The sequence below is a fragment of the Corythoichthys intestinalis genome, chromosome 7 (genome assembly GCF_030265065.1).
Source record: "Corythoichthys intestinalis isolate RoL2023-P3 chromosome 7, ASM3026506v1, whole genome shotgun sequence".
NCBI lineage: Eukaryota > Metazoa > Chordata > Actinopteri > Syngnathiformes > Syngnathidae > Corythoichthys > Corythoichthys intestinalis.
Window position 1 is genome coordinate 2,247,239 of NC_080401.1, and position 25,956 is coordinate 2,273,194.

The 25,956-nt window shown below is 39.8% G+C and overlaps 1 protein-coding gene across 2 annotated transcripts in view; it reads right to left on the bottom strand.

The window, feature by feature from the left end:
- Window positions 1–25,956, bottom strand: part of orc1 (origin recognition complex, subunit 1) — a 97,579-nt gene that overhangs the window by 34,826 nt on the left and 36,797 nt on the right. For both annotated transcript variants that reach the window (XM_057841265.1, XM_057841264.1), the window contains exons 6-10: window positions 9,839–9,946; window positions 7,508–7,733; window positions 7,327–7,433; window positions 3,140–3,241; window positions 965–1,136 (exon numbers count right to left, since the gene is read on the bottom strand). In XM_057841265.1, the coding sequence (XP_057697248.1) occupies window positions 965–1,136; window positions 3,140–3,241; window positions 7,327–7,433; window positions 7,508–7,733; window positions 9,839–9,946 (715 nt within the window). The remainder of the gene's footprint in view (window positions 1–964; window positions 1,137–3,139; window positions 3,242–7,326; window positions 7,434–7,507; window positions 7,734–9,838; window positions 9,947–25,956) is intronic.

Genomic DNA, 25,956 nt, shown 5'->3' on the forward strand with positions numbered 1-25,956 from the left:
TGCTGAAAAGTGGCTACAGGAGGTACCATGGCTAGAAGCAAATGATGCTCGCACGAAAATGCGGTACAAAATGTGCCGTGAGAATCCCAATGTCGCCGATAAGAGCAGCGCATTTTATGTAGGGTCAAAGAACTTCAGCCATCCAAACTTTGAAAAGCACGAAAAAAACAGAGCATGTGGCAATTAAGCAAACTATCGATGTCAAACAGGACCCCACTCGCCCTATGGACAAGTGGCGGAATAAAGGTAATGAACAGTGACATGCACTGACAAATGTGTTTTTGCTCGCATTTTACAAAGCTAAACATGCACGTTCAATGAGGTCTTATGAGGAGGATGTCCCACTTTTAAAAAGGCTTGGAGTTAATGTGGGAGCCGCATAATGCCCTTTATTTTGAATTGGTGCTTCTTATTTCTTTACATTTCACTTCAAACTAATGGCAATTTTGTTGTGCCAGTTGATGTTAATCAAGCATTAATTGTTAATATAATTAATTAAAGTTAATTGGCTCTAAGTAAAGCTTGTCATAAATTTATCGCATCAGGCGGGTCGGCTCTCAAGCTCAATGAGGACCAAGTCACATCTCCAGGTCCTCCTCTGAGAACCTGGGCAAAAAATTATGTGCACCCCTGGTTATAGAATAACAAAGTCATATGAATTGCTTTTGCAAGCCCCACAAAATGATGAGACAAGTAAGATCTGGGCCCCGGGGTCTTGAGTTTCATAACTGATCAAGACAAATATTTGTTTCTAGAACGATTTTATCTTCATTTTAAGTCACATTTTTCCATTTTGCAGTGGATCTTAAGAGCATACAATGCAGTATAAGTCAAGTATTTCTTCGTATGTATCATACTACGGTACATCACTGTCTTTAAACATATTCCTGGCAACCAATGTTCAAATTTAATGCCTGCTACAAAGAGAGAGAGGCAAGCCAAACATACGGAGTACTTTGTTCACCTCAAGTATTTGAACATAGGCCTGATGAGGGTCAGTCATCTTCATACCGTTGATCCCAATGAAGTGGAACGATGGGATCTCATTAATGTTTGCTGCATTCTGCAGACAGCGAATCACCTCATGCACTGTGGCAGTCTTCCCTGTCCCTGGCACACCTGAGATATACATACACCTAAAAAAAAAATTTTTTTAAAAACAGCAGTTACAAAGTCATGAGTCAACCTGGTTATTTTGATTGTCATTTTCCAGCCATATTGTGTGAATGCTGGAGGCACGTATCGGTAATAGTGATGTACAAAAGTGGTCGACCTGTGACTCCTCGGAAGATTTACCATTGCAGGTTTCAACAAGCCAAATTTAAGACTTTTTCGAGACCATAATGCAAACAATTTAAGACCCATTTCACATCAATAACGGCAAAAATGTACGAAAGACTTGAAGAAAAATTGGAGGCCCGGAATTACTTGCAAAGCAGATGAATTTATTCACAGCTCTTTCACATTACAATACAAAACGCTTAACCTAAGATGTTTTTGATGGTTCCTTCCATGTCCTATCCGATCTCGATTGGATGTTTACGAGAGATAGACCGATTATCAGCCGGGCCGATTATCGGCGCAGATATTTGGAAATTTGACGAATATCGTTATCTGCCTTTTTTGTAATCCGATGGCCAATATGAGAAAAAGCCATTTAAAATTGGGTTATTTCGGATCAGATGCAGCTCTCTCTCCTGCCTGCTTTTACCTGCACTAGTATTCATCCAGTCTTCTGACAGGCAAAGGCGGGTTGTAACGCGCTACATGTACTCCGTTACATTTACTTGAGTAACTTTTTGAGAAAAATGCACTTCTAGGAGTAGTTTTACTAAGCCATACTTTTTACTTTTACTTGAGGAGATTTGTGAAGAAAAAACGTGTCTCTTACTTCACTTCTTTGGGCTACACAAAAATCGTTACATCTTTCTTTTTTTGCCAGCGATGCCAAGAGTAGTGCTTCTAATTTCACCAATGAGACGTCACAACAGTAATCACGACTCCGGTACACCAATCAGACGCAAGCTTGCCTTTCTATGATCACACCAGCCCGTTCAATCATATGGCGTCTTTATAGCGCAGTAAAAAGTGAAGTATTTGACATGGAGCGCTGCCCTCAACATGACTCGGAAGCGCAGATTTAAACCTCTCTCCCAGTTTTTATTTGACATGGATTGACAGCGGAAAACCAGAGATATGATTTCAATAATAAATTCAAAACAGTAATTATGAAGGAACTCTTCACTATCCAAACTAGGAACTATTTTCTGCACTAGAGGGCACACATGCTCTTTGGATGAATAATGCTCCATTTCTGTCTTTTCTTCTATCAGTGGAATTCAATGATTTTATTTTTTTGCATTTCTTTGGCTTAATGTGTTTATGTAATGGGTTATTGTACAGTATCATTATAAAAACAGTTCATATAGATAAGTTTGTGCTCAGAAAAAAAAAAAAAAAAAAAAAAAAATCAAAAAAAAATGGTTACTCAGATTGTTACTAATTACTCGAGTATTCTTTTCACTGGATACTTTTTTACTTGTACTTGAGTAAATTTTTTGGATGACTACTTTTACATGAGTAATATTATTTTGAATAAACGCACTTTTACTTGAAATTTTTGGGTACTCTACCTACCTCTGCTGATTGGTTAAATGATAATGGTAAATGGAGTTACACGTGTATTGCGCATTTCCACCTTTTTAGGCCCTCAAAGAGCTTCACAACCATGCAAGTCCCCAAGCGGCAGAGGCACAGCCCCCGGAGAAGCTGTCCTCACACACGCAGAGTGTATGAGAAGGTCCGGACAGAAAACTCAAATTCAGGCAATTCTGGAACTACTATTTTCTATTTGTGCGTTTCAATAAAAACGCTTTAGGTGTTTCAATGAAGTTCAGTGTTTGCATTATTCATTTTTTTTACGACAATTTTCACACTTTTACTGCAAATGAATATCGGCTCCAAAAACTGGTTATCGGCCCCTCTAATGACTATTAATCAGTATCGGCCCTGAAAACCCCATATCGGTCGATCTCTAATGTTTACCAGATTGATAGATGGGATATATACGTAGCAGATACATGGAACAACAATCTGGCTGGCCAGGTTAGGAAAATGCTCTGATTGACACAAATCTCACCCTCCTGTCCCGTCCATGATTTTGCTCTCCACAAAACTGTAAATGTCTTGAAACTCCTGCTCCCTGCAGGGTAAAGACTCAGGCACCGCTGACACGTGTAGCCTAAACAAAAGAAATATATATATATATATATGTAAATCTTTTAAGTAAAATTAATTAAATTCAATAAACTTCATCCCTTGGGAGCGTTGCCTCAGGGAAATTAGTTTCCAGCTCCCATAACACCACAGCAGGAAAGATAAAAATATTTTTAAAATATTTTTTTAAAAAATTAAGTTGAAAATACATTTTCAGTTGCGCGTCCCGTTATTTAGGGACTTTACGGGAGCGCCCCTTCCACCCCCTCTTCCTCTGCTCCTTGCATGCTAACAGAGAAACATGCTGCAACTAGCCACAGAAACATAGGCGCGCGATAAATGAATGATAGCAGCTCCTCAGGCAAAAAAATCTCTGCCATCCCAGCCAGCGTGGACAGATGAGTGGGGCTTTGTGTTAAAAAAATAAATAAATAAATAAAAAATGACCGTGCTGTTTGTGAGTTATGCCTCGAGAGCGTTATGTGTCGCACAACAAGTGTCAAACGTCATTACCAGACAAAACATGAAAATTCATTCAAGGAGGAGTCTGACAAGGCGGAGACATTAAAACAGCTTGTGTCCAGGTACAGCAAACAAACACAGACCCTGAAAACCTTTGTCACTGCTAATAACAGCACCACCGAAGCAAGCTATCACTTTGCTCACTGCATTGCTAAGCACGGAAAACCATTTACCAATGGCCAATATATCAAAGAGCTGATTTTGTCGAGCTCAAAGCTTTTGTTTGATGGCTTGCCTAACAAAGAGACAATCAAAAAAAGAATAAAGGACATCCCTGTGTCAGCCAGAACTGCTGAACGGCGAGTGGAAAAGCTAGCAGAAAGCGTGAAAGCACAGGGCCAGGGGTCACATTAAGGCATCTTCTATATTTGTAAAAAAAAAATCTAAAATTGTACATATATAATTAACTGTTTAAGTTGCGAGTGAACAAGACAAAATCTAAGAGTCGGCTGTTCTGACTTTGCAGGTTAAAACAGCCCGCTCTGTATACTCTCTGTCGAGAGTCAAAAATCTGCATTGGACAAGGTGATGATGCTGGAACCTTTGTTTGGTGGTGTTCCAGTGAGATTTACAAAGATGACTGCCTGAAGAAGACATCAAAATTCCCTCAGTCCATGATGAAATGGGGCTGCATGTCAGGCAAAGGCACTGGGGAGATGGCTGTTGTTAAATCTTCAATAAATGCACAAGTTCACATTGAAATTTTAGACAACTTTCTTATCCCTTCAATTGAAAATATGTCATTTTCCAAGATGACAATGCCTCATGCCACAGAGCTAAAACTGTTAAAGCATTCTTTGAAGAAGGACTCATCCAGTCAATGTCATGACCTGCAAATAGCCCAGAGCTCAACCCTATTGATAACCTGTGGTGGAAATACCTAAACCCTAAATACTAGGCATGTGTTTTGATTGTTATTTCTTTGTTTCTCATGATTCCATATTTTTTTTCCTCAGAATGGAGTGATTCTATACATATTTCCCTGCACTTGCTCTATAAAATTAACATTTACTGACCACCACAATGTTTTTTATTATTTTCTTTTAGTGTTTCTGAATGCTAAAGAGTTGCACTTTTGAACAAATTCATTATTTTTCAAAGCTTTTTATCAGAGTTTGTTCTACATGATAAAATGTCTGAGTGAGTGCTCGTCCGAGACTGGTGATTCCATACTTTTTGCTAGGGGTTGTCTTTTTTCACTGTTTTGCATTGTACTCAACTGTATATAACCTGTTTTGACCAGAGCATGTATAAAGGCCAAAACAACAGTTTGGACATGAAGTTCAAGGTGTCCTGAAAAAAGGGACCAAACCAGACCATTGTGAACAATTCTTTCTTTGAAATATAAAGGCAACATCAAAGCCATGCAAAATCAGACAAAATAGGCCCGGTGTTCTGCCAAAATCTCCTACATTGGCGAAACATCTAAATTAGTCGAATTTGACACCCAAAGTACTACTGTGCGCTCTAAACTTGTTTTGTTTAGATGCATACAGGAATAACGTACTAAAAATGCCTGCAGAAAATACTTAAATGTAGTTATATCAAATAAGGATGGTTTAAATACGCTACGTGACTATTGTGGTCAACTGCTTCAAAGCTAACACAAGAAAACACAATGGTTAAAAGTATGAGAGGGTAATACATGCAAAAAGTATCTTTGAGGCAGTGAAAAGGTTATAAATAACGAAATTTAAAAAAAAATTGTGAGTACTCGCTGCTTCTAACCGATGTGCGCATGCGTGTGGATGCTTGCGCAAGCACGCTGAGCATTATGTCGGACGTTTTGCCGCGTAGTAAGGAATGGCCGAACACCGGACCTTAAAGGGTTATAAATAAATTGGTGTTAGTGTATGTAGACCTCTGGTTTACCTTTGTGCCTAAATTGGGCCTAAGTAATGCGATGGATATTTTTTATTTGTGAGTACAGTGGGGAGAACAAGTATTTGATACACTGCCGATTTTGCTGGTTTTCACACTTGCAAGCCATGTAGAGGTCTGTAATTTGTATCATAAGTTCTCTTTAACTGTGAGGGACGGAATCTATAACAAAAATCCAGAAAATCACATTGTATATTTTTAAATAATAAATTTGTATTTAATTGCATGAAATAAGTATTTGATACATTACCAACTAGTATATATTTCGGCTCTCAGTTCTTTTTTCAGAACCCCTCCTGTTCTCCACTCATTACCGGAAGTAACTGCACCTGTTTGAACTTGTTACCTGTATAAAAGACACCTCTTCACATGCTCAAACAAACAAACTCCAACCTCTCCACAATGGCCAAGACCAAAGAGCTGTGTAAGGACATCAGGTATAAAATAATAGACCTGCACAAGGCTGGGATGGGCTACAGGAAAATAAGCAAGCAGCTTGGTGAGAAGGTAACAACTGTTGGAGCGATTTTTAGAAAATGGAAGAAGTTCAAGTTGACGGTCAATCTGCCTGGTTCTGGGGCTCCATGCAAGATCTCACCTCATGGGGCATCACTAATCATAAGGAAGGTGAGGGATCAGCCCAGAGCTACACGGCAGGACCTGGTCAATGACCTGAAGAGAGCTGGAACCACAGTCTCGAAGAAAACCATCGGAAACACATTACGCCGTCATGGATTTAAATCCTACAGCGCACGCAAGGTCCCGCTGCTGAAGCCAGTGCATGTCCAGACACGTCTGAAGTTTGCCACTGACCATCTGGATGATCCAGAGGACCAATGGGAGAAGGTCATGTGGTCGGATGAGACCAAAATGGAACTTTTTGGTCTAAACTCAGCTCGTCGTGTTTGGAGGAAAAAGAAGGATGAGTACAACCCCAAGAACACCATCCCAACCGTGAAACATGGAGGAGGAAACATCGTTTTTTGGGGCTGCTTCTCTGCCAAGGGTACAGGACGACTGCACCGTATTGAGGGGAGGATGGATGGGGCTATGTATCGCCAGATCTTGGCTGACAACCTCCTTCCTTCAGAGAGAGCCCTGAAGATAGGTCGTGGCTGGGTCTTCCAGCATGGCAACGACCCAAAGCACACAGCCCAGGCAACTAAAGAGTGGCTCCGTAAGAAGCATCTTTAGGTCCTGGAGTGGCCTAGCCAGTCACCAGATCTGAACCCGATAGAAAATCTATGGAGGGAGCTGAATGTCCGTGTTGCCCAGCAGTAGCCCCGAAACCTTCTGGAGAAGATCTGCATGGAGGAGTGGGCCAAAATCCCTGCTGCAGTGTGTGCAAACCTTGTTAAGGACTACAGGAAACGTTTGGTATCTGTAATAGCAAACAATGGTTTCTGTACCAAATATTAAGTTTGATTTTTGTGATGTATCAAATACTTATTTCGTGCAATTAAATGCAAATCTATTATTTAAAAATCATTCACTGTGTTTCTGGGTTTTTTTGTATTCGATTCCGTCCCTCACAGTTGAAGAGAACTTATGATACAAATTACAGACCTCTACATGCTTTGCAAGTGGGAAAACCAGCAAACTCGGCAGTGTATCAAATACTTGTTCTCCCCACTGTGTGTATATATATATATATATATATATATATATATATATATATATATATATATATATATATATATATTTTACCTTGTTCTTGCCACTTCCAATATATTGGTGGGGTGTCGGACTGGCTTCAACCGACTGGGGATAGTTGGGATGACATCGTTAGAAGTCTGTGATGTCATGGTTGCTGGCTGTGTAAATAAACTGACGGTAAAAAGTGGAGCCCTTTGAAAACCTTTGTTATTTTCAGCATTACAATGAATACCTTCTTGCCGGGTGTTTTACGAGGCATCCTGATTGTGGCCAGGGTTTTCTTTGAACGAGGCACACGAGACGCAGTAAGATCCATTCTTCCTTTTTTTACAAGCGGATTTTCATCATCCGAAACCATTTCATCATCCCCACTGCTACAACTTAGAGCCTTATTTGATGGCACAAACTCTTCATCTTCTGAATCCGACTCCAGGTTTTGTGTGCCATTCAGAAGATTTCTAAGAAAGAAAGCTTAATAATTACATTGTAAATTAAAAGCAATGTGTGCATCAAGCAAAACTACCTCATCTGATACCAAACTGGGATAACCTTTTTTAAACTCCCACTGTCATCTGAGGAGTTAAATTACAGAATTTGATTGGACTTCATTGAGCCACAATCTGTAGTGTTTTTGTTTGTAAAATAGTCAAAGTGGCGGCACACACTAGAGGTGGGAATCTTTGGGCACCTAACGATTCAATTACGATTACGATTCAGAGGCTCCGATTTGATTATAAAACGATTATTCATGCACCACAATCCCCCCTCCCCCACTTTTAATTTTTTGTACACTAGTTCCAAAATTGTTCAAAAATCCTCTCAGGCTAAACAAACAACTATTCCAGTATCAAGTTAACCGTTAAAAACAGTAAATAAAATACTCAAGTCCCCATTCTGTATCGGCACCTTTAAACTACATTCAATTAATTTAATGTTGTGAATTAACCGTTAAAGTTGTTAAAATTGCTCCCGTTATTCCAGAATTTTCCTTCCGTCTACTTTCAACGTGAAAATTTTAAAACGGTTTCATCATTTAAAGATCGATTCAAGTCAAGATTTTGCCGATTTGGTTTTTTTTTTTTTTTTTTTTTTTAGATAAAAAGTAATTCGGTTCGCTACAACAGAACCTTCTAGAGAAGTCTACTACTTTAAGATGGTGCCTGTTTACTAGCGCAGGAAAGTGTCATTTCGCATCTAGTTCTTGGTATATGATCTAACACTGACGTCATCTGTCATTTCACAACTAGTTCTTGATATATGTGATATCTACCATTGCTGTATGTTTGTAGCAACTAGCAACTGGGCGCTGTTTGTAGCGGCTGACTGCCACAGTCAGGTATTATTGTCTTTTTTTTTCATCTAGCAGCATGAGTTGAACATGATATTTACTCTCGGTCCGTTCCTCATTGCGTCCTGAAGACCGCGCTGACTGTGTTTTATTTCCGCGTTACCTGGTATAATTCAATAATCGGAATTTGGATGTTTGTGAATCGTTCTCGAATCTTCCACGGCCGAATTGCAAATCGGAAGAATCGGAAATTTCGCACGACTCTAGCACACAGTTTTAATCCCAGTTTAAATTTCTCGCCATTGGCCATTAACGCCAGAGTCGGTCAACAATGGTTTATACGTATTGCTCCAACACAAAAACTTCAAATGTAAACATCTAAACTGCAAATTTATAACGACTTAATCAGATTATTTTTCTCAAATCAAATTGTTTTCTCCATCTTGTTTTAAGTTTTTAAGACTAGTCAACAGATTAATGCGTCAGATTTAGTTTACTTAAAATATTACTATTTTTTTATCTAAAAAAATTGGTCAATTTTTCACCTAAATCAAGAAAAATTTGCTCTCAAATAATGTTTTGAACAATATCTATTCTTTAATCAAGAACATTTCTGACAAACAAGTTTTTTAAAGATTGAATATACAAACATAAGACTTATTATAAGTGTCATTAAGTTTATTTTCAGCCAGCTATTATTCTTATTTCAAGAAATCTGAGTAAAATCCACTTGAAGCACAGGCAGATAATTTCACTTATTTCGAGTAGGTTTATACTGAAAAAAAAAGAAAGAAAATTTAACTAGTTTTAAGGAGGTGTGTTTTTGCAGTGTATAAATTCCCTCCCGACAAAGCGGTGACAGCCGAGTGAATTTAACAAGTAACGCGTATGACGATTAAGTAGATGGACCAGGGGAGTATTCTGTTATTTGATCAAATCATTTGACTGAAGACTTCTTTGAACAAGTGTTTCCAATGAAGAGGATGGTACCTCGATGATGTAATCGTTCCGGAATCACGTTCTTCAGGACTCACTACTTCCTTCCACTTACCTTGAATTTCATATTCTGACTTGTCGCACAATAAAGTCAATGGGTCGCAACTATTTCACTGGCTGGCATATTCCTCCTGAAGAAACTTTCCCTTTTCATACGTCATCAGTAACTTATTGACTTTTAAAAACCTTTGGACAAAATTCCGTCATTTAATTCGTGTGGACAAAATGGTGATAGTGGGAACAAAATGTAACTGTTTAGCAGTTACTCTTTACACTCACAATTGTTTTTTGATCCGAGCAGACACGAGTTGGGCAGACTTCCTTTTAGAGCTCCTTGGTGTTGTGGCGAGAAGCGGTATTGGAGTGTCTTCACTGACCATATCACTCCTTTGAACATCCATTTAAACAAAAGTACAACATTATAAAAGGAAAAGAAAATGGACGGATGAATAACATATATAAATAAACAATTTTAGTACGAATATGATAATTTAAGATGTTATGAAGTAATTCCTTGTTGCAAACATCCATCTATTTTGATCTTCCATTCTTTGGCATCTTCTGCGTCAGCGATTACATATTCAGTCTGCACACACGCAGATACGGTATTACATATACCGTATGCATATTAGGGGTGTATATTGCCTCATATCTGGCAATACCATTCGTATCACGATTCACCAGTCACGATGATTAGTCCGGAGACTACACTTCAAGACGATCATTGCGATATTTGTATATCACTTCAGAAAAAATACCAAAATGGACAATAAAGTACACTAATATCAATTTACTCTTTAAACCTCATCCAGGACTCAAGTAAACATATTTTTGTTTTATGTTTGAACAACATATATATATTTTTTTTATCTGAGCAGCTGATAAAAAAATTTAAAACTGGGTTGTTTCAGCTTAGATGCAGGAGCGCCTCTCTCTCCTGCACTATTATTAACCCCGTCCTTTGATTGGTTAAATGGTAATGGTAAATGGAGTAACACTTGTATTGCACCTTTCCATCTTTTTAAGGCCCCCAAAGTGCTTCACACTATATCCTCATCTACCTACTTTAACTGATCTAATTGGTGAAAAGGTGTCCTCTTCATTGGTTGGAAAGCAAACCTGCACCCACTTGGCCCTTTCTGCAATCGGTTTGACACCTGTGGAATAGATACACCACGCCATCTTATCACAGAAGCCCAACGTGTGCGTCACGATCAAGATTGACGCACCAACTCTTGCAATCAGTTCTCCCGGCCACTCCAGGACAAAGAGCAGGGCGCTCTGTCCTAAAACAAGTAGCATCTCGCCCAGTCATGATAACAAATTGATGGCGGGCGCTTGGGACGTCAAGACCGGCGTCGGTCACTGTGGCAACCATGTGCAACGATGTCCCAGGATGACGCACGAACCTAACCGCCCAAAACCGGCCACAGAGGGATGATCCCAAGACAGCACCCAGCCACACCACCGCAGCTTTCAAAAAGACTGGACACTGAGATAACAAACTGTCGCTGCTCGGGAACATTTCTATGTAGCCTTGTTTTGGATCCAGCAGGGTCTCGCCATCGTCCGTTTTTGCCTTGTTTTTGACCATTGTCGACGAATAAATTGTCAACTTGTTTTCGAAGTGAGCCTTCTTCAAACTTTTGGAACATGGAGTCAGTACAAAAGGTTAACATGGGAATGAACGCACTGAATGTTGGCCCCCACCGGTTGGCTTGCGGGAGCGGTGCCAGGGGAGCAGCATTTCGTTCGGCTGGCAATGTTTCCGCGGCTTGGCTTCAGTTGTATATAAGAGATGTTTTTGAATCTAGGAAATTCAGGCACTTCTTGAGCTATTTTCTATTTGTGTGTTTCAATAAACATGCTTTCGGCATTTCAATGAAGTTCAGTATTTGCATTATTAAATTTTACTGCGCGATTTTTTTTACACTTTTACTGCAAATGAATATCAGGTCCAAAAATCCGTTATCAGCCCCTCAAACTACTAATAGTCAGTATCGGTCCTGAAAATCCCATATCGGTTAATCTCTTAAAATAAAAAAAATAAAAACATCTTAAAGGAACTATAGCATGTTAATAAGGATTTTATTTATTTTAGAGCTGTCCTGATTAGTCGACGTTGTCGACGTCATCGATGACGTAAATACGTCGACGGGTAATGACGGGTTAAAAAAATTTTACATGCGGATAAAGCTTAGAATGGCGGGCGCGCGCGATACAAGCGGTTCTTACTGGCACCCCCAAGGAGGCCGCTGTTATTTCAATGTGACAGGTGTAGGCGCACTATTCTATTCCCCTCACTATCCACTCGCGGAGGCCTGCGCTTGTCAGTGACGTTCCTTATTCTCGCTATATGATTATACAACTTTAGCATTTTTTAATAATACGCTCATGTGTAGTATCATCCATCGCTTTTTCTTTTTAAATGGGCACTTTTACGCGAACGCAAGAAGTAACAACGGGAACATTTTTAAACAGGCATTTCACGGGAGAGCATTTCGACTCTTCGGCCAATCATATAGCGAGAGCGAGTGGATAGTGAGGGTAAGAGGATAGTGAACCTACACCGGCGTTGTCAGATTGAGCAAAGAGGAAGAAAGTGGGCGAGCAAGCAAGAGAGAGGGAGCGAGATCGGTGAGTTGGAAAAGTGCGCGGGTAGCGCCGAGTTGAGTGGCTGCGTCCCCCATGTTTTTGTTTTGGTCAATAAAAGTATCCATAAAGAGCCATCCGACGCCTCTCGGTGTTTTTATGCACGCCAGCGCCTTCCTGAGGAGTGTGACATAGTTATGTCACACTGCTGTTGCCATAGTGTGCACTTCCTGTGGGTGTGGTATTACAGTATAAAAGGAATCTCTGTGATGTCTCTGTGACATATATGCTGAGAAGCACACTAAATAAAAAAGTGTTGTTCCATTCAAGTCTCGGCCTTACATGTACTTAGATTAAGGAAATACATGACAAAAGTGGCGACGAGGACGTCTGGACGTGCTGTTTTTGAAGTTTACTGCGGGTCGCGGTGATCCAGGGGACAGACGGCGCCGACCACAGCTTCCAGGTCGTGACTTCGTGGGGAGGACGAGCAGAGATTTCAAAAGGAGCGTGAAGGTGCTGTATAACCAGGCGCTATGGCGGGAGTTATCGGCTCTGTTGGTCCTTTTGATGAGCTTGTGGAACAGTGGAGCTCGTACACGGAGCGCTTCGGCTATTTCGTGGAAGCTAATGAAATAGCGGAAGAGAAAGTGGTGCCCACGTTTTTGAGCGTTATTGGGCCAAAACTTTCAATTTACTGAGAAACTTGCTTCAACCCGATAAACCTGGCAGTAAAACGTACAGGGAAATCGTGGAAACTCTTAATGGACATTTTTCACCCAAGCCCCTTGTGATAGCAGAGAGATTCCGATTTCACAGGAGAAATCAGGAAGAGGGGGAATCTGTCACTATGTTCGTAGCGGCGCTGCGGAAGCTGGCTGAAAATTGTGAGTTTGGTGATGTTTTAGAAGACACATTAAGAGACAAATTGCTATGTGGACTGAGAAATGAAGCAACACAAAAACAAGTTACTGTCAGAAAGTGGACTGACATTAAAGAAAGCCTTTGATGTAAGCGTGGCTATGGAAATGGCTTCAAAGGAGGCTCAACAACTGAACATTACGAGCAGAATACACAAAGTGGCAAGTACCCAAAGCAATGTTGCTGGTCCCCGTTTTAGGTGCAGTAAAACAGGGCACCTTTCCTCCACCTGCTGGTGCAAAGAAATGAACTGTCATAATGGTGGGAAGAAGGGTCAATGTTGAGCGTGCCTGTCGGAAAAAAACAAGCACAGACAAAGATAAGGAAATGAATGACAAGAAGAAAACAAAGAAATATGTCAAAGCAGTAGAGAGTGCCTCTACTTCCGAAGATGAAAGGGACGTGCACACCGTGCATGTAATTGCAGGTCTGAGCGGTGGTGAAAAATACAGCAAAATTGACCTCAACCAAGCTTATCTGCAGATGCATGTGGACGAAGAATCACTGCAATGGCTGACAATTAACACGCACAAGGGACTTTTCAGATATTGTACATTACCTTTTGGCATCACATCTGCTCCTGCTGTTTCAACGGGCTATGGATCAAATTTTGAGTGGATTGCCAGGAGTAACAATGTTACTTGGATGATACGGTGCCAACGACGAGGAGCATCTTCGCAACCTGGATGCTGCCTTAAAAAGGCTAAGGCAGTATGGTCTTCGAGTGCGCAAGGAAAAATGTGAATTTTTGAGACCATCAGTGGAGTATCTCGGGCATGTGACGAAGGACTACACAAGGCTCCATCAAAGACAAAGGCAATTGTGGATGCACCCGCCCCAGAAAATGTGAGTCAGCTTACATGTTTTTTAGGTCTATTGAACTATTATGGATGGTTTATTCCCAATTTGGCATCGCGTCTTAGACCATTGCATGAGCTGTTGTGCAAAGATGTAAAATGGAAATGGACGAATGAGTGTAACAAAGCTTTTCGAAATGCGAAAAACGCCCTGATTTCATCAGACATTCTCACTCATTTCAACCCTTCATATCCAATACAGCTGGCATGCGATGCTTCACCCTATGGGGTGGGTGCTGTCATCTCCCATGTGTCCCCGAACGGAGAGAATTGCTTTCGCATCGAGAACACTGAAAAAAGCATAGTCAAACTATGCCCAATTGGAACAAGAAGCGTTGGCCATTATATTTGGTGTGAGGAAGTTCCACCAATATTTGTATGGAAGGAAGTTTACTCTTAACGGATCACAGACCACTGACAACGATTTTGGGACCTCATGCAGGAATCCCTTCACTGGCTGCTGCACGTCTTCAGAGGTGGGCTTTGTTGTTATCAGCTCACTCATACGACATCAAGTATCGTAAATCTGATTTGCATTGCAATGCTGATGGACTTTCGAGGTTGCCGCTTCCTGTCACAAAACATGAACCTACCTCAGTGGACATATTCTATTTCCGAAATGTTGAACATGCGCCAATTTCAGCGTCGCAAGTGAAACGTGCAACTCGGAACGACGCCGACCTGTCAGTCGTCATGGACATGGTAATTAAAGGACAAACTAAGTGTGAGAACACCGCTCTCAAACCTTTTTTGGTTGGAGGTGGGAACTTTCTGTTCAATCGGGTTCTTTGCTGTGGGGGAGGAGAGTGATTGTGCCACAGTCATTGCGTGCTAAAATGCTTGCGCAACTGCATGCAGGTCACAGTGGTATTGTTAAAATGAAAGAAATGGCGAGAAGTTATTTTTGGTGGCCAAGATTACCGTAATTTCCCGAATATAACGCGCACTTTTTTTCCTCAAAATCAACTTGTAAAATCATGGTGCGCATTATAAACGGGTACATGGATGGAGACAGAAATATATATATATATTACATATATAAACCGATTTTTTTTAAAATTATTGATACGGCCACGTTGTGTTGAAGAAACGTATGCGGCGACCCGTTGCCGACCATTACGGTACGTGACGTCACCATTTTGTTTCGGTAATACTTCACTCTAATTGGCCGAATGATTTCGTCTGTTTTAAATTCTGCTTTTTTTGCTCTTCATAAAGCACGGAATTTAGTTTCTTGAACTCATTTGAGTCAACGTTTATTGCAGCTCCGCAACTCTGACCATAATGTAAGCACGCAGACTTCCTGTGTCCGTCAACTATAACTGTCCCTCAGGAAACTCAATCCCAAATAATAATAGTTCCTATTACTGTCGTGGTCATAGCGATGAGCTCTCACGGATTTCCGACTTACGTTCTCACTTTCATTTTCCCGTATCAATCCATGGAAGAAACATTTATTCATGATGAAACGACCAAGTTATACAGCAGCCTCTAAAAGAAAAGTCACATCTGTTTTGTTTTCTCCTAGATTCTGGTAAGCTGGAGAAGTTGTCAAATCGTATTATTACCTTAAATATTGTCAGTTTATGGTAATGTTTTGAACTACCAATATGCTATGCTTGTGCTGTGTTTCACCAGTCAGTAAAATGACATTTCTGTATCTTTACACGAGCTCTGTTTTCTTGTATTCTTCTATTTATTGGTGCTAAAATTAGGGTGCGCGTTATAAACGGGTACAATATTTTTCCCTAGATTTTACAAGTAAATTTGGGGTGCGCATTATACACGGGTGCGCCTTATATCCGGGAAATTACGGTAGATAAATAGATCGAAGAGACGTTAAAAAGTTGTTCATCTTGTCAGAAGATTCTCAACAATCCACCTGCAGCCCCACTTCATCCTTGGGATTTTCCTCAGCACCCTTGGCACCGCATTCATATTGACTTTGCGGGGCCTTTTGAAAATCGAATGTCTCTGGTTGCTATCGATGACCATAGTAAGTGGCCAGAGGTAGCTATCATGAAATCAACCACATCGGAAAAGGCAATTGAGAAGTTAGGGGAGATGTTTAGTCGTTTCGGAGCCCCTGCACAACTCGTGTCAGACAATGGGCCCCAATTTGTGTCAAAAGAAATGGTTGAATTCCTGCAAGCCTATGGGGTTCAACACATTAAGTCGGCTCCCTATCACCTGGCAACCAACGGCTTGGCAGAGAGGTTTGTGCAGACCCTCAAACATGCTCTCAAAGCATCATAAGGGCAAAGTACACTCCATCAGAGACTACACGAATTTCTCCTCAAATACCCAAAATCTGTGCATGCAACTACCAAAGTATCGCCAGCGAGCCTCATGTTTTCTCGAGAGATACGAACTGGCATGGATCTTCTGAAACCACCAACCCTGAGTGAGATTGTTCAAATGGATCAACGGAAGCAAGTCAAGTACAGAGACCTGCATTCCAAGAACCGAGTTTTTGCACCTGGTGACTGTGTTATGGCCAGAGTTACCAGAGTAAGGAAAAGTGGGCCCCTGCCACCATCATGACAGCTGATGGTGTTTCGCGTCGCTGTGTTGATCAATTGTTGGGAATTGTTGGGAACACCAGACAATACTCCATAACTGTCAATTGATTGTGATGATGCTAGCATTGTAATTATACCAGAAATGTCTAGCTTACCGGATGTGCCAAAAATACCAGAAATGTCTAGCTTACCGGATGTATCAAACCCAAACAATCCTGCTGTAATTGTGTCTAATTCAACCAATTTTTTCCCATTCATTTTCAATGGCAAAAAAACCAATGTCCCCAAATCAGTAGGAAATGACCAGATATGAAGAGGACATGTACACCAAATGTCCCCCATTGCATTGACCCTTATTGAGGGTGATGCCATTGATGTCCATGGACGTCCAAACTTCCCATTCGTGTTTAATGGCATTTCAGCATGTTTTTTCATTTTATTGATGCCAATGTACTTAGATTCCATTGACACCTATGTAACTTGATACCATTGACGTCAATGGACGTCCAATTTTTTTCCCATTCATTTTCAACGACAAAAAAAAACTATCCCCAAATCAACAGGAAATGACCAGATATCAATAGGACGTGTACTCCAAATGTCCCCGATTGCATTGACGCTTATGGGGGGGTGCTGCCATTGACGGCCATGGACGTCCAATTCTCCCAATCATTTCTAATGGCGTTTACTTTGTTTAATGCCATTGACTGGCATTATTGTCCATTCTATTGATAGACCTGAGTGGTGCTAAGATCTGTATCTCCACAGAGGAAAGACCCAGGTGTAATTTCTCCCGAAATTGCAGTTTCTAGTTATTATTAGGGCTGTCAAACGATTAAAATTCTTAATCGAGTTAATTACAGCTTAAAAATTAATTAATCGTAATTAATCGTAATTAATCGCAATTCAAACCATCTCTAAAATATGCCATATTTTTATGTAAATTATTGTTGGAATGGAAAGATAAGACACATGACGGATATATACATACAACATACTGTATTTGTTTATTGTAACAATAAATCCACAAATGGCATTATTAACATTCTTTCTGTTAAAGTGATCCACGGATAGAAAGACTTGTAGTTCTTAAACTATAAATGTTATAGTTACAAGTTATAGTAATTTTTATATTAAAACCCCTCTTCATGTTTTCGTTTTAATAAAATCTGTAAAATTTTCAATCAAAAGTAGAGTTAATATAATAATACGAATAAAAATAACAATAATAAAAATAGAGTGAAAAGTTTTACGTGTATTTTGCATAGCTAAATTGATATGGAATGCCAGTTTATTTAGCATTGTTGTTTAACTGTGTGTCAGAATAGGGCCTCATTACTATAGACTGAAGTGCTTTTCTTTTTGAGAACATTATTTTTTTTTTGAGAGATAGGAATATTATTTTTGTTGTGCTTTCACTAAAGGATACTTATGTTTGTTGTGAAGGAGAAGCTTATGCCAATAAACGGCGCGCCTGTGTCCACTCGCCTTTCCTGTATAACATATACAGTGGGGAGAACAAGTATTTGATACACTGCCAAAACCCATTGGCAGTGTATCAAATACTTGTTCTCCCCACTGTATCTGTACATATCTTACCCAAAATAAAACAAGAAACACATAATTGCCACTAAAAGAAAGAAAACTTACCGAAATATGTGTGGAGCACAAATAGCAAATTGCATTGCATTGTGAATACAGCATAAACGTCTCACAACTACTAATTCTCCCACGTTTAGAAGACATGAGTATGGAACGGTGCTGCCCCCAAGCGGCCGGTGGCATTCTCTTCACTCTTAATGTCCATAAACGGCCTCATTGTAATGTTTGAGGCAATATGTCAGCTGGTGCGTTAATTGCGTCAAATATTTTAACGTGATTAATTAAAAAAATTAATTAACGCCCGTTAACGCGATAATTTTGACAGCCCTAGTTATTATTATTTATTAATCAACTAATTCTCTGCGTTTTTTCGGCGTGGCGCACAGCCCATACCGCTGCACCGATTGGCACCGTTCAGGTATCGACACGTCCGGAATTTTCGTGTGACTGTTGCTTTTTCCAAACGGCCCCAAAAAATTTTTCGTTCGCCCGTAAGCGGCGATTTTCCGATTTTTAAAATTTTTTTCAAAACGCTACTTGTCCTTCAATTTTTGACCAAATCACTTAATTTGGACATCAAAAATTCCGGGACGGTGAGGGGCATAAAGATTGTATAAAGAATTTGGAAAAATTTTACGGTTCCCCGGGAATTTGCCAAAAACCTTCCCATTCATTTTTAATGGGAAATGTCCCATTCACTTTCAGTGGGATTTTCAATAGAATCTACATTGCATTGTTGCCATTGACGGCCATGTATGTCAAATCTATTCATGCTAATGGACTTGAATTCTATCAACGCCTATGTAACTCAATGCCATTGACGGCCATGGACGTCCAAAATTTTTCCCCTAAATGTTTCCAAATGACCTGATATGATCAGGCCACGGCCCCTAACTGTTCCCAAATGACCTGATATGACTAGGCCACGCCCCAAATGCTCCCAAATGACCTGATACGAATAGGCCACGCCTCCCAAATGACCTGATATCATTATCCCAGGCCCCATAAATGTCCCCAAATAGACAGGAAGTGACCTGATATTGTCCCCGAATTGTCCCCAAACCAACCTAGGCTGGGGCTAAGATCTGTATCGCCACATGGCAAAGACCACAAGTAATTCCTCCCGAAATTGCAGTTTCTAGTATTATAAAGTATTACATATAGTAGTATACAATAAAATTAATACTATATATTTAAAATTTGTTACTGTGGGTATGTGGTAATATTTCGGTGTGCCCTCTACTTGATCTATTTTCAGGTTAAAACAAACAAAAGTTGAACAGTTTTCCCCATCCCCCAAAAATGCGGAATGCACACCAGAAAAAGCATCTGAACTCACACAAATTATTCTGAAAATGGTTGTCCGGGACATTGCAATTCATTTTAACATTTAGAACAATATAGACAATGACATACCACAAAAAGAGTAAGAATTGTTTTGACTCCTGTTAAAGAAGTGAAGTCACAGTGTTTCAGTTTACATTTTTTTGCACTAGTTAATGCCAGCAGCATTTGATCTCATTGTTTGTGATTTATTATTGGTATTTATGTTATTTATTTATACGTTAATAAAGAATTTAGGTGTTCCCAAATGTTTTTTGTGAATTAATAAGCTTGAACAAAATGTTCATTATTAAAGTGGTAAAAAAAAATTTTTTTTTTTAATTATTAGTCGACTAATCGTAAAAATAGTCGGCTGACTAATCAGGAGGAAATTAGTCGTTTGAGACAGCCCTAATTTATTTATTCATTTTTTAAGGCAGATCAAAACATTAACTTGAGCATCCAGGTATACCAGGGGTCGGCAACCTAAAATGTTGAAAGAGCCATACTGGACCAAAAACAAAAAAAAAAAAGTATATATGCCTGGAGCCGAAAAAAAAATAAAAGCCTTCCATAAGCCTTAAAACGCCGGCAACACATGCTGTATCTGTATGTGCATGCTGTATATGTATTAGCTATACAGAATTAGCCTACAATCAAAATGACCAAGTTGGCTAAAAATACATGATTAGCCTTCATGATTTAATGTTTTTTTTTCCCCTGCAGTGCATCCAACGCACCACGTGACTACTCTGTTGGACTATGCCACCTCAAGTTTAACTTCATTACAATATTAATGAATTGTTTCTTTGCTTTTATGAAATTATAGAGGTGTAATTTAAAAAATTCGATTTTTTTTTTTTTTTTGAGGTTTCCAAAAACAACAAAATGGAACGTGCGTAACATGCCCCTTATCTGGGCATGTCTTTGATTTTCTGCATTATCCCGGTTCTGTTTTTGAAGTCTGCAAATAAGTGTTCTGATATAGTTATCAGTGTTGTCACAGATTACTTGAGAAAGTAATTTAATTACTGATTACGCCTCAAAAAAGTCATCTAGTTACTTTACTGATTACTTCATTATCAAAGTAACTAAGTTACTTTAAAAGTAATCTATGAGTTACTTTTTACCCATTTTTCTCCCTTTGCCGTCTCAACATAAGAATGACAAGAGAAAAATGTCATCACATGTAATTGACTTTCCGATGATTGAATTTAAAGGGGAATATCAGAATTTCGCGCTAGCTTAGCCACTCCGGAGCCCTGAAACTAACAAATATCTGACAAACTGCTTGGGATTTGTTGAAATCAACTCCACCGACCAATTAAACCCCGGTAACTCTAAGATTAAGCCTAATGTCAAAACTTCTGAATTTCGGCTTATGGTTATCAGCATATCAGTGCCAATGTAAAACAATGCAAACTGACGGCACAATAATCAACAACACACAAGTGGATTGTACAGTGCAATAAACACAAAGGTGGTGGCGAGGGCGGATGCGTGTGCAGCCGTGCACGTTAACCCGGAAGTACTCCTCTCAACACACACGCGGTCAATTTGGCCACAAAACGTGGCGGCAACTAAGCACTTTACACTCAATCGGACTTACAACACATCCCACAGATGCTAAGCGAACACATCACCTCACGGCATAAATGTGCAACACGCATATGATGTAAACAAAGCTTGCCAACTTGGAGCGATGACTGCCCGTCGTTGCTACGGCAAAGCTACGAAACGGCCGCGCATTCATGGCATTCATTCATGGATATCCACAGATCAACATTCTCTCGCAACGTCTAAACACTTGTCCACCAGCCTCAATAGTCCCACAACACGTGACGCGAGACCAAAACAGGAAATAGCTAAGAGGTTGTCATGGAAACACGTACCGGGAACCTTTATTTTAGCATTTTCTATTCAAAATGCTCTTCGTACATGACTACAATATTCTTCATTGTACATACGTTATGAGGCAATGAAAAAATAACGCAGACACACTAAGGAAACTAACTTTAATCAGATTACTGGTGTAGAAAAATGAACGCGTTACTCGTTACTGAAAAAAGTAATCAGATTACAGTAACGCGTTACTAACGCGTTACTTACAACACTGATAGTTATGTATGTACCTCCTTCATGTATTCACCATCTGTGAAGGGTTTTCCACGCTTTATTATTAGGGGTGCACGATATCCATTTTTTGAAACCGATACCAATATCGATAACTTCCTGCTCCTCAAAGCTGATACTGATATCGATTAACCGATAATATATAATTTTTTAAAATGTATATTCACCCGTTTTTGAACACCTGGTAGTTTTAAAAAAAACTAGTGGTGGATTCAACATAGATTCGCCTTTGACCTAACCAGATTTTTCATAATGACATGAACATTATTATAACGAACAAAACAAAGACAAGAACAGTCTTGACTTCAAATAAAGTGCCAATATTTATTTTTCAAATACATGTATATATTTTGAGTCAATCACAATCAATTAGTCAATATGATTGAAGATGTGTTAACAATGAGCACTGAACTAAAACATAAACCCAACAGGTATTGTACTTTGTCATCAGATAAAAATATTTGGTGCTACAGACAGTTGCGGTCTTGGTCCATGAAACAACTTTCTTAACCTGGGAGACAGGTTAGGACAGCAAGCCTATCAATAACCAAAATGCCTCTTAATAACTTATTAATTATAACCTAACACTGTAAAATGCAAACATTATATAGTAAGGTTCATCACTCATTCCTCATAACAAAAATATGGTAGAACAAAAAGGATTAATGGCTTGCCTTATAATAATCAATATAAACGGCAATGAGTGAACCCATTTTCAATAAAGTATGAGGTTTGTTCTCTGTATAGTACGAAATCCTACCAGGCACGCTGAAAGGACTAACATTACACGTCTATACTGTATGTCCGGGGTGAAAACCTACGTGCCGTCCATGGTTACCGATCGAAGTATGGAAGCGTGTGGCAATCTCATCATACTTTGCCGGTCAACATTCATCTGAAAAGTGGCAGCGGCTTGGAATAATGAACCTTGCTCCAAATGACGAAGTAGCCACCTGAATCCTATGTCTTCGATGAGGGAAAAGGGTTGGCTGCCTAGCGCCATAATTTCTCTGATCATCTTTGTGAAACTTTTCAAAGGCCTCGCTAAATGGGAGAACCCCGGCTTATTAGCTTGCTTTGGAATTGGATGGGCAGCTTCACTTGCAGCTCGCGCAACCTCGTACTCTTTTAAAACACCACTGTATCGATTGTCATCTTTTAAGTGGCTTATTAAGATGTGTTTCTCGCCTGCCATGCGGCACATTTGAGCGTGACGTCACGAAAAGGGAGGACTTGATTTACAAACGCTCGCATAATATTACAGTACATATTATCGGTCCTATTAATAATGTTATTGGAGTTACTGGGATGACGTCATAATTCCTCTTATCGGACCACTAATTATCGGACCAATAATTATCGTGCACCAGTATTTATTATCTCCCAGGTTGCGACAAAACCTGCTGCAGTAGTGGAGTTTGGCGATGCAATCCACTTCTTAAATCTATTCTTGCGCTCCTCTAAGTTCTTCAGAAGTAATACAACCGCACTTTTTCCTCTAACTCCCAACTGGAAATGTAGCAGGCCTTCCCTGGAAATGTCTTTCCACATGACTCTTTTGGTTATTTGACAACATCTCGCCACAGAGTAAACATTTAGGCAATACTTCCCCATTAGCAATGAATGCAAATGATTCGGTCTAAGTAACGTTGAATCGTCTGTTCTTCTCAGTTATTTTTCTCTTTTTCCCTTTCGGATCCATGGCCCATCACACAGCCGCCGGTTTGTTTACAATAGCAACCGGCATGCGGCTCTTAAAACACAGGTTGCCGACCCCCGAGGTATACCAACCACCACAGGGCCAAAAGACCAAAAATAACTTGGTGTTTAAGCAGAATTTCTTTTTGCATTGCTCAATTTGCATATGGTGTGGCTCGTCACACTCCATGCCTCCGTTTTTACCGTAAAAGCCAAAATGAGCCCAAACGTCAGACTTATAAAGGTACTTTGGACAGGGTTTCTACAGGTTTCCTTAAAGACGTTTTAAAAACTAATTAAAACCATTAAAAAAAAAAAAAAATTAATACCTATTTCACAGCCATATCGTCCAAGAAAAACAAAATCGGTCAATCAATCGGTGTGTTGATTTATTTTTTCGAAAGTGGAAATGTGGAATGTGTGCTGGATGTAAGAATGCAGCATATTGAATAGACTACTCACACGTCACCAGCACAGCGCAGACACAGATCACAGGTACACAAGTAGAGGTGCTCTCGTTAGCATTAGCATTTAGCGTGGCGATCGTCATCTTAAACATGCAACCACAACACCTCTGCTTTCATGGTTGCTGTGGGCCCAAACGATGTGCGTCGGTCCACTCTCGCAAATCCACTAACAAATCGTGGCCGGGCTGGGATGCAGGGGGGGCTGCACCACTAGCAGTTGGCTGGCTAGTGTTAGCTGCTGTCGCTTAGCTTACATTAACAGCTTGCTGGCTGGCTTTAGCTTCTGTCTCTTCAGGCTCGGAAGCAGCTGGCTGGCTTAAACAAGCAGATTGAAAAAGGCTGGCAATGGATAGAGTTTGTTTCTTTCCCCTCATGGAGGTTATGTGCTTGGACGATTTAGCATGGGACTCTAGCGCCTTCATGTCCATTGTACCCAGCTGCTTTTTCTTTGCATTTGATCCAAAATGCCTCGAACACACTGCTATCCACTGGTTTGAGCCAAAGGCGAAAGGATTGTTCACTCAACCACACTTTGTTGAATTTACATTTCCCCATCTCTCTAATATGAAATGTATGGCTAGGTGTGAAGAAAAAAAAATTGCGTCTGTGTAGTGTAGAGCACGACATTTTGCCGGGACTCCCATCATGACACGGGATTCACGCAGGAATCCCGCAGTCAGGACGGGACATGAATGAAAGTCAACGGGAGCGTGCAGGAGCGGGAGTGACATCTGATCTGTATAATAATAGTGATCTTTTTCAGCTGGTTGCACAGCACACCAAATTAAAGAAGCCGCCATATTTGCAGTTATCGTTCAGTGACCCAACGTTGTTTGGACTTCAAAAGAACTACACAATATCCCATAATCCATCAGTGCTTGCGTGGCACACAGTTAAAGTCAAAATAGTTATTTTAATATTTTGTTATGTCCTCAGATTGATTCAGCCTACGTTTAAAATGTTTCATTTTATTTAGTTGTGTTTTGGGAAAATATACACAATTTCAGCCTGAAAGAATGTTGTACTGACGGTTTTGAACCAGCAGGGGCAGCCTTCACTGCTTGGCGTGCATGGGCAATGAGTATTCGTATTTTAGCGCGAATAAGACATGAGCCATCTTGCGTAGCCATGCGAGACGGACATTGCGTTTAAAAAGTATTTTTCTTGTGTTTCAGGTGAGAAAAAAACTAGAGTTTGACTGTGTATATTAGCAGATTGCTATATTTTGTGATGATTGTGATGTTTATTCAGTTAATATAGTTCAAAAATATGTTAATCGTTGCGTATGTTTACGTATGACTGCAGCTGCATTCGCAATGGCAAGGGGACGACGAGTGAATACTAGTAGTGTATCAAATACCGTAATTTCCCGAATATAACTTGTACTTTTTTTCCCCCAAAATCAACGTGTAAAATCATGGTGCGCATTATAAACGGGTACATGGATGGAGAGAAATATATATATATATATATATATATATATACATATATATATAAACCAATTTTTTTTTTTTTATTGACATGGCCACGTTGTGTTGAAGAAACGTATGCGGCGACCCGTTGCCGACCATTACGGTACGTGATGTCACCATTTTGTTTCGGTAATACTTCACTCTAATCGGCCGAATAATTTCGTCTGTATTAAATTCTGTTTTTTTTTGACTCTTCATAAAGCACAGAATTTAGTTTGTTGAACTCATTTGAGTTAACGTTTATTGCAGCTCCGCAACTCGGACCATAACAAACGTAAGCACACAGACTTCCTGTGTCCGTCAACTATATCTGTCCCTCGGGAAACTCAAACCCAAATAACAATAGTTCCTATTGTTACTGTCGTGTTGACAGCGATGAGCTCTCACGGATATCCGACTTACATTCTCACTTTCATTTTACCGTATCAATCCATGGAAGAAACATTTATTCATCATGATGAAACGAGCAAGTTATACAGCAGCCTTTAAAAGAAAAGTCATATCTGTTTTGTTTTCTCCTAGATTCTGGTAAATTGGAGAAGTTGTCAAATCATATTATTACCGTAAATATTGTCAGTTTATGGTAATGTTTTGAACTACCAATGTGATATGCTTGTGCTGTGTTTCACCGGTCAATAAAATGACATTTCTGTATCTGTACACGAGCTCTGTTTTCTTGTATTCTCCTATTTATTGGTGCTATAACTAGGGTTATAAACGAGTACAATAATTTTCTCTAGATTTTACAAGTACATTTGGGGTGCGCATTATACACGGTTGCGCCTTATATTCGGGAAATTATGGTAGTCA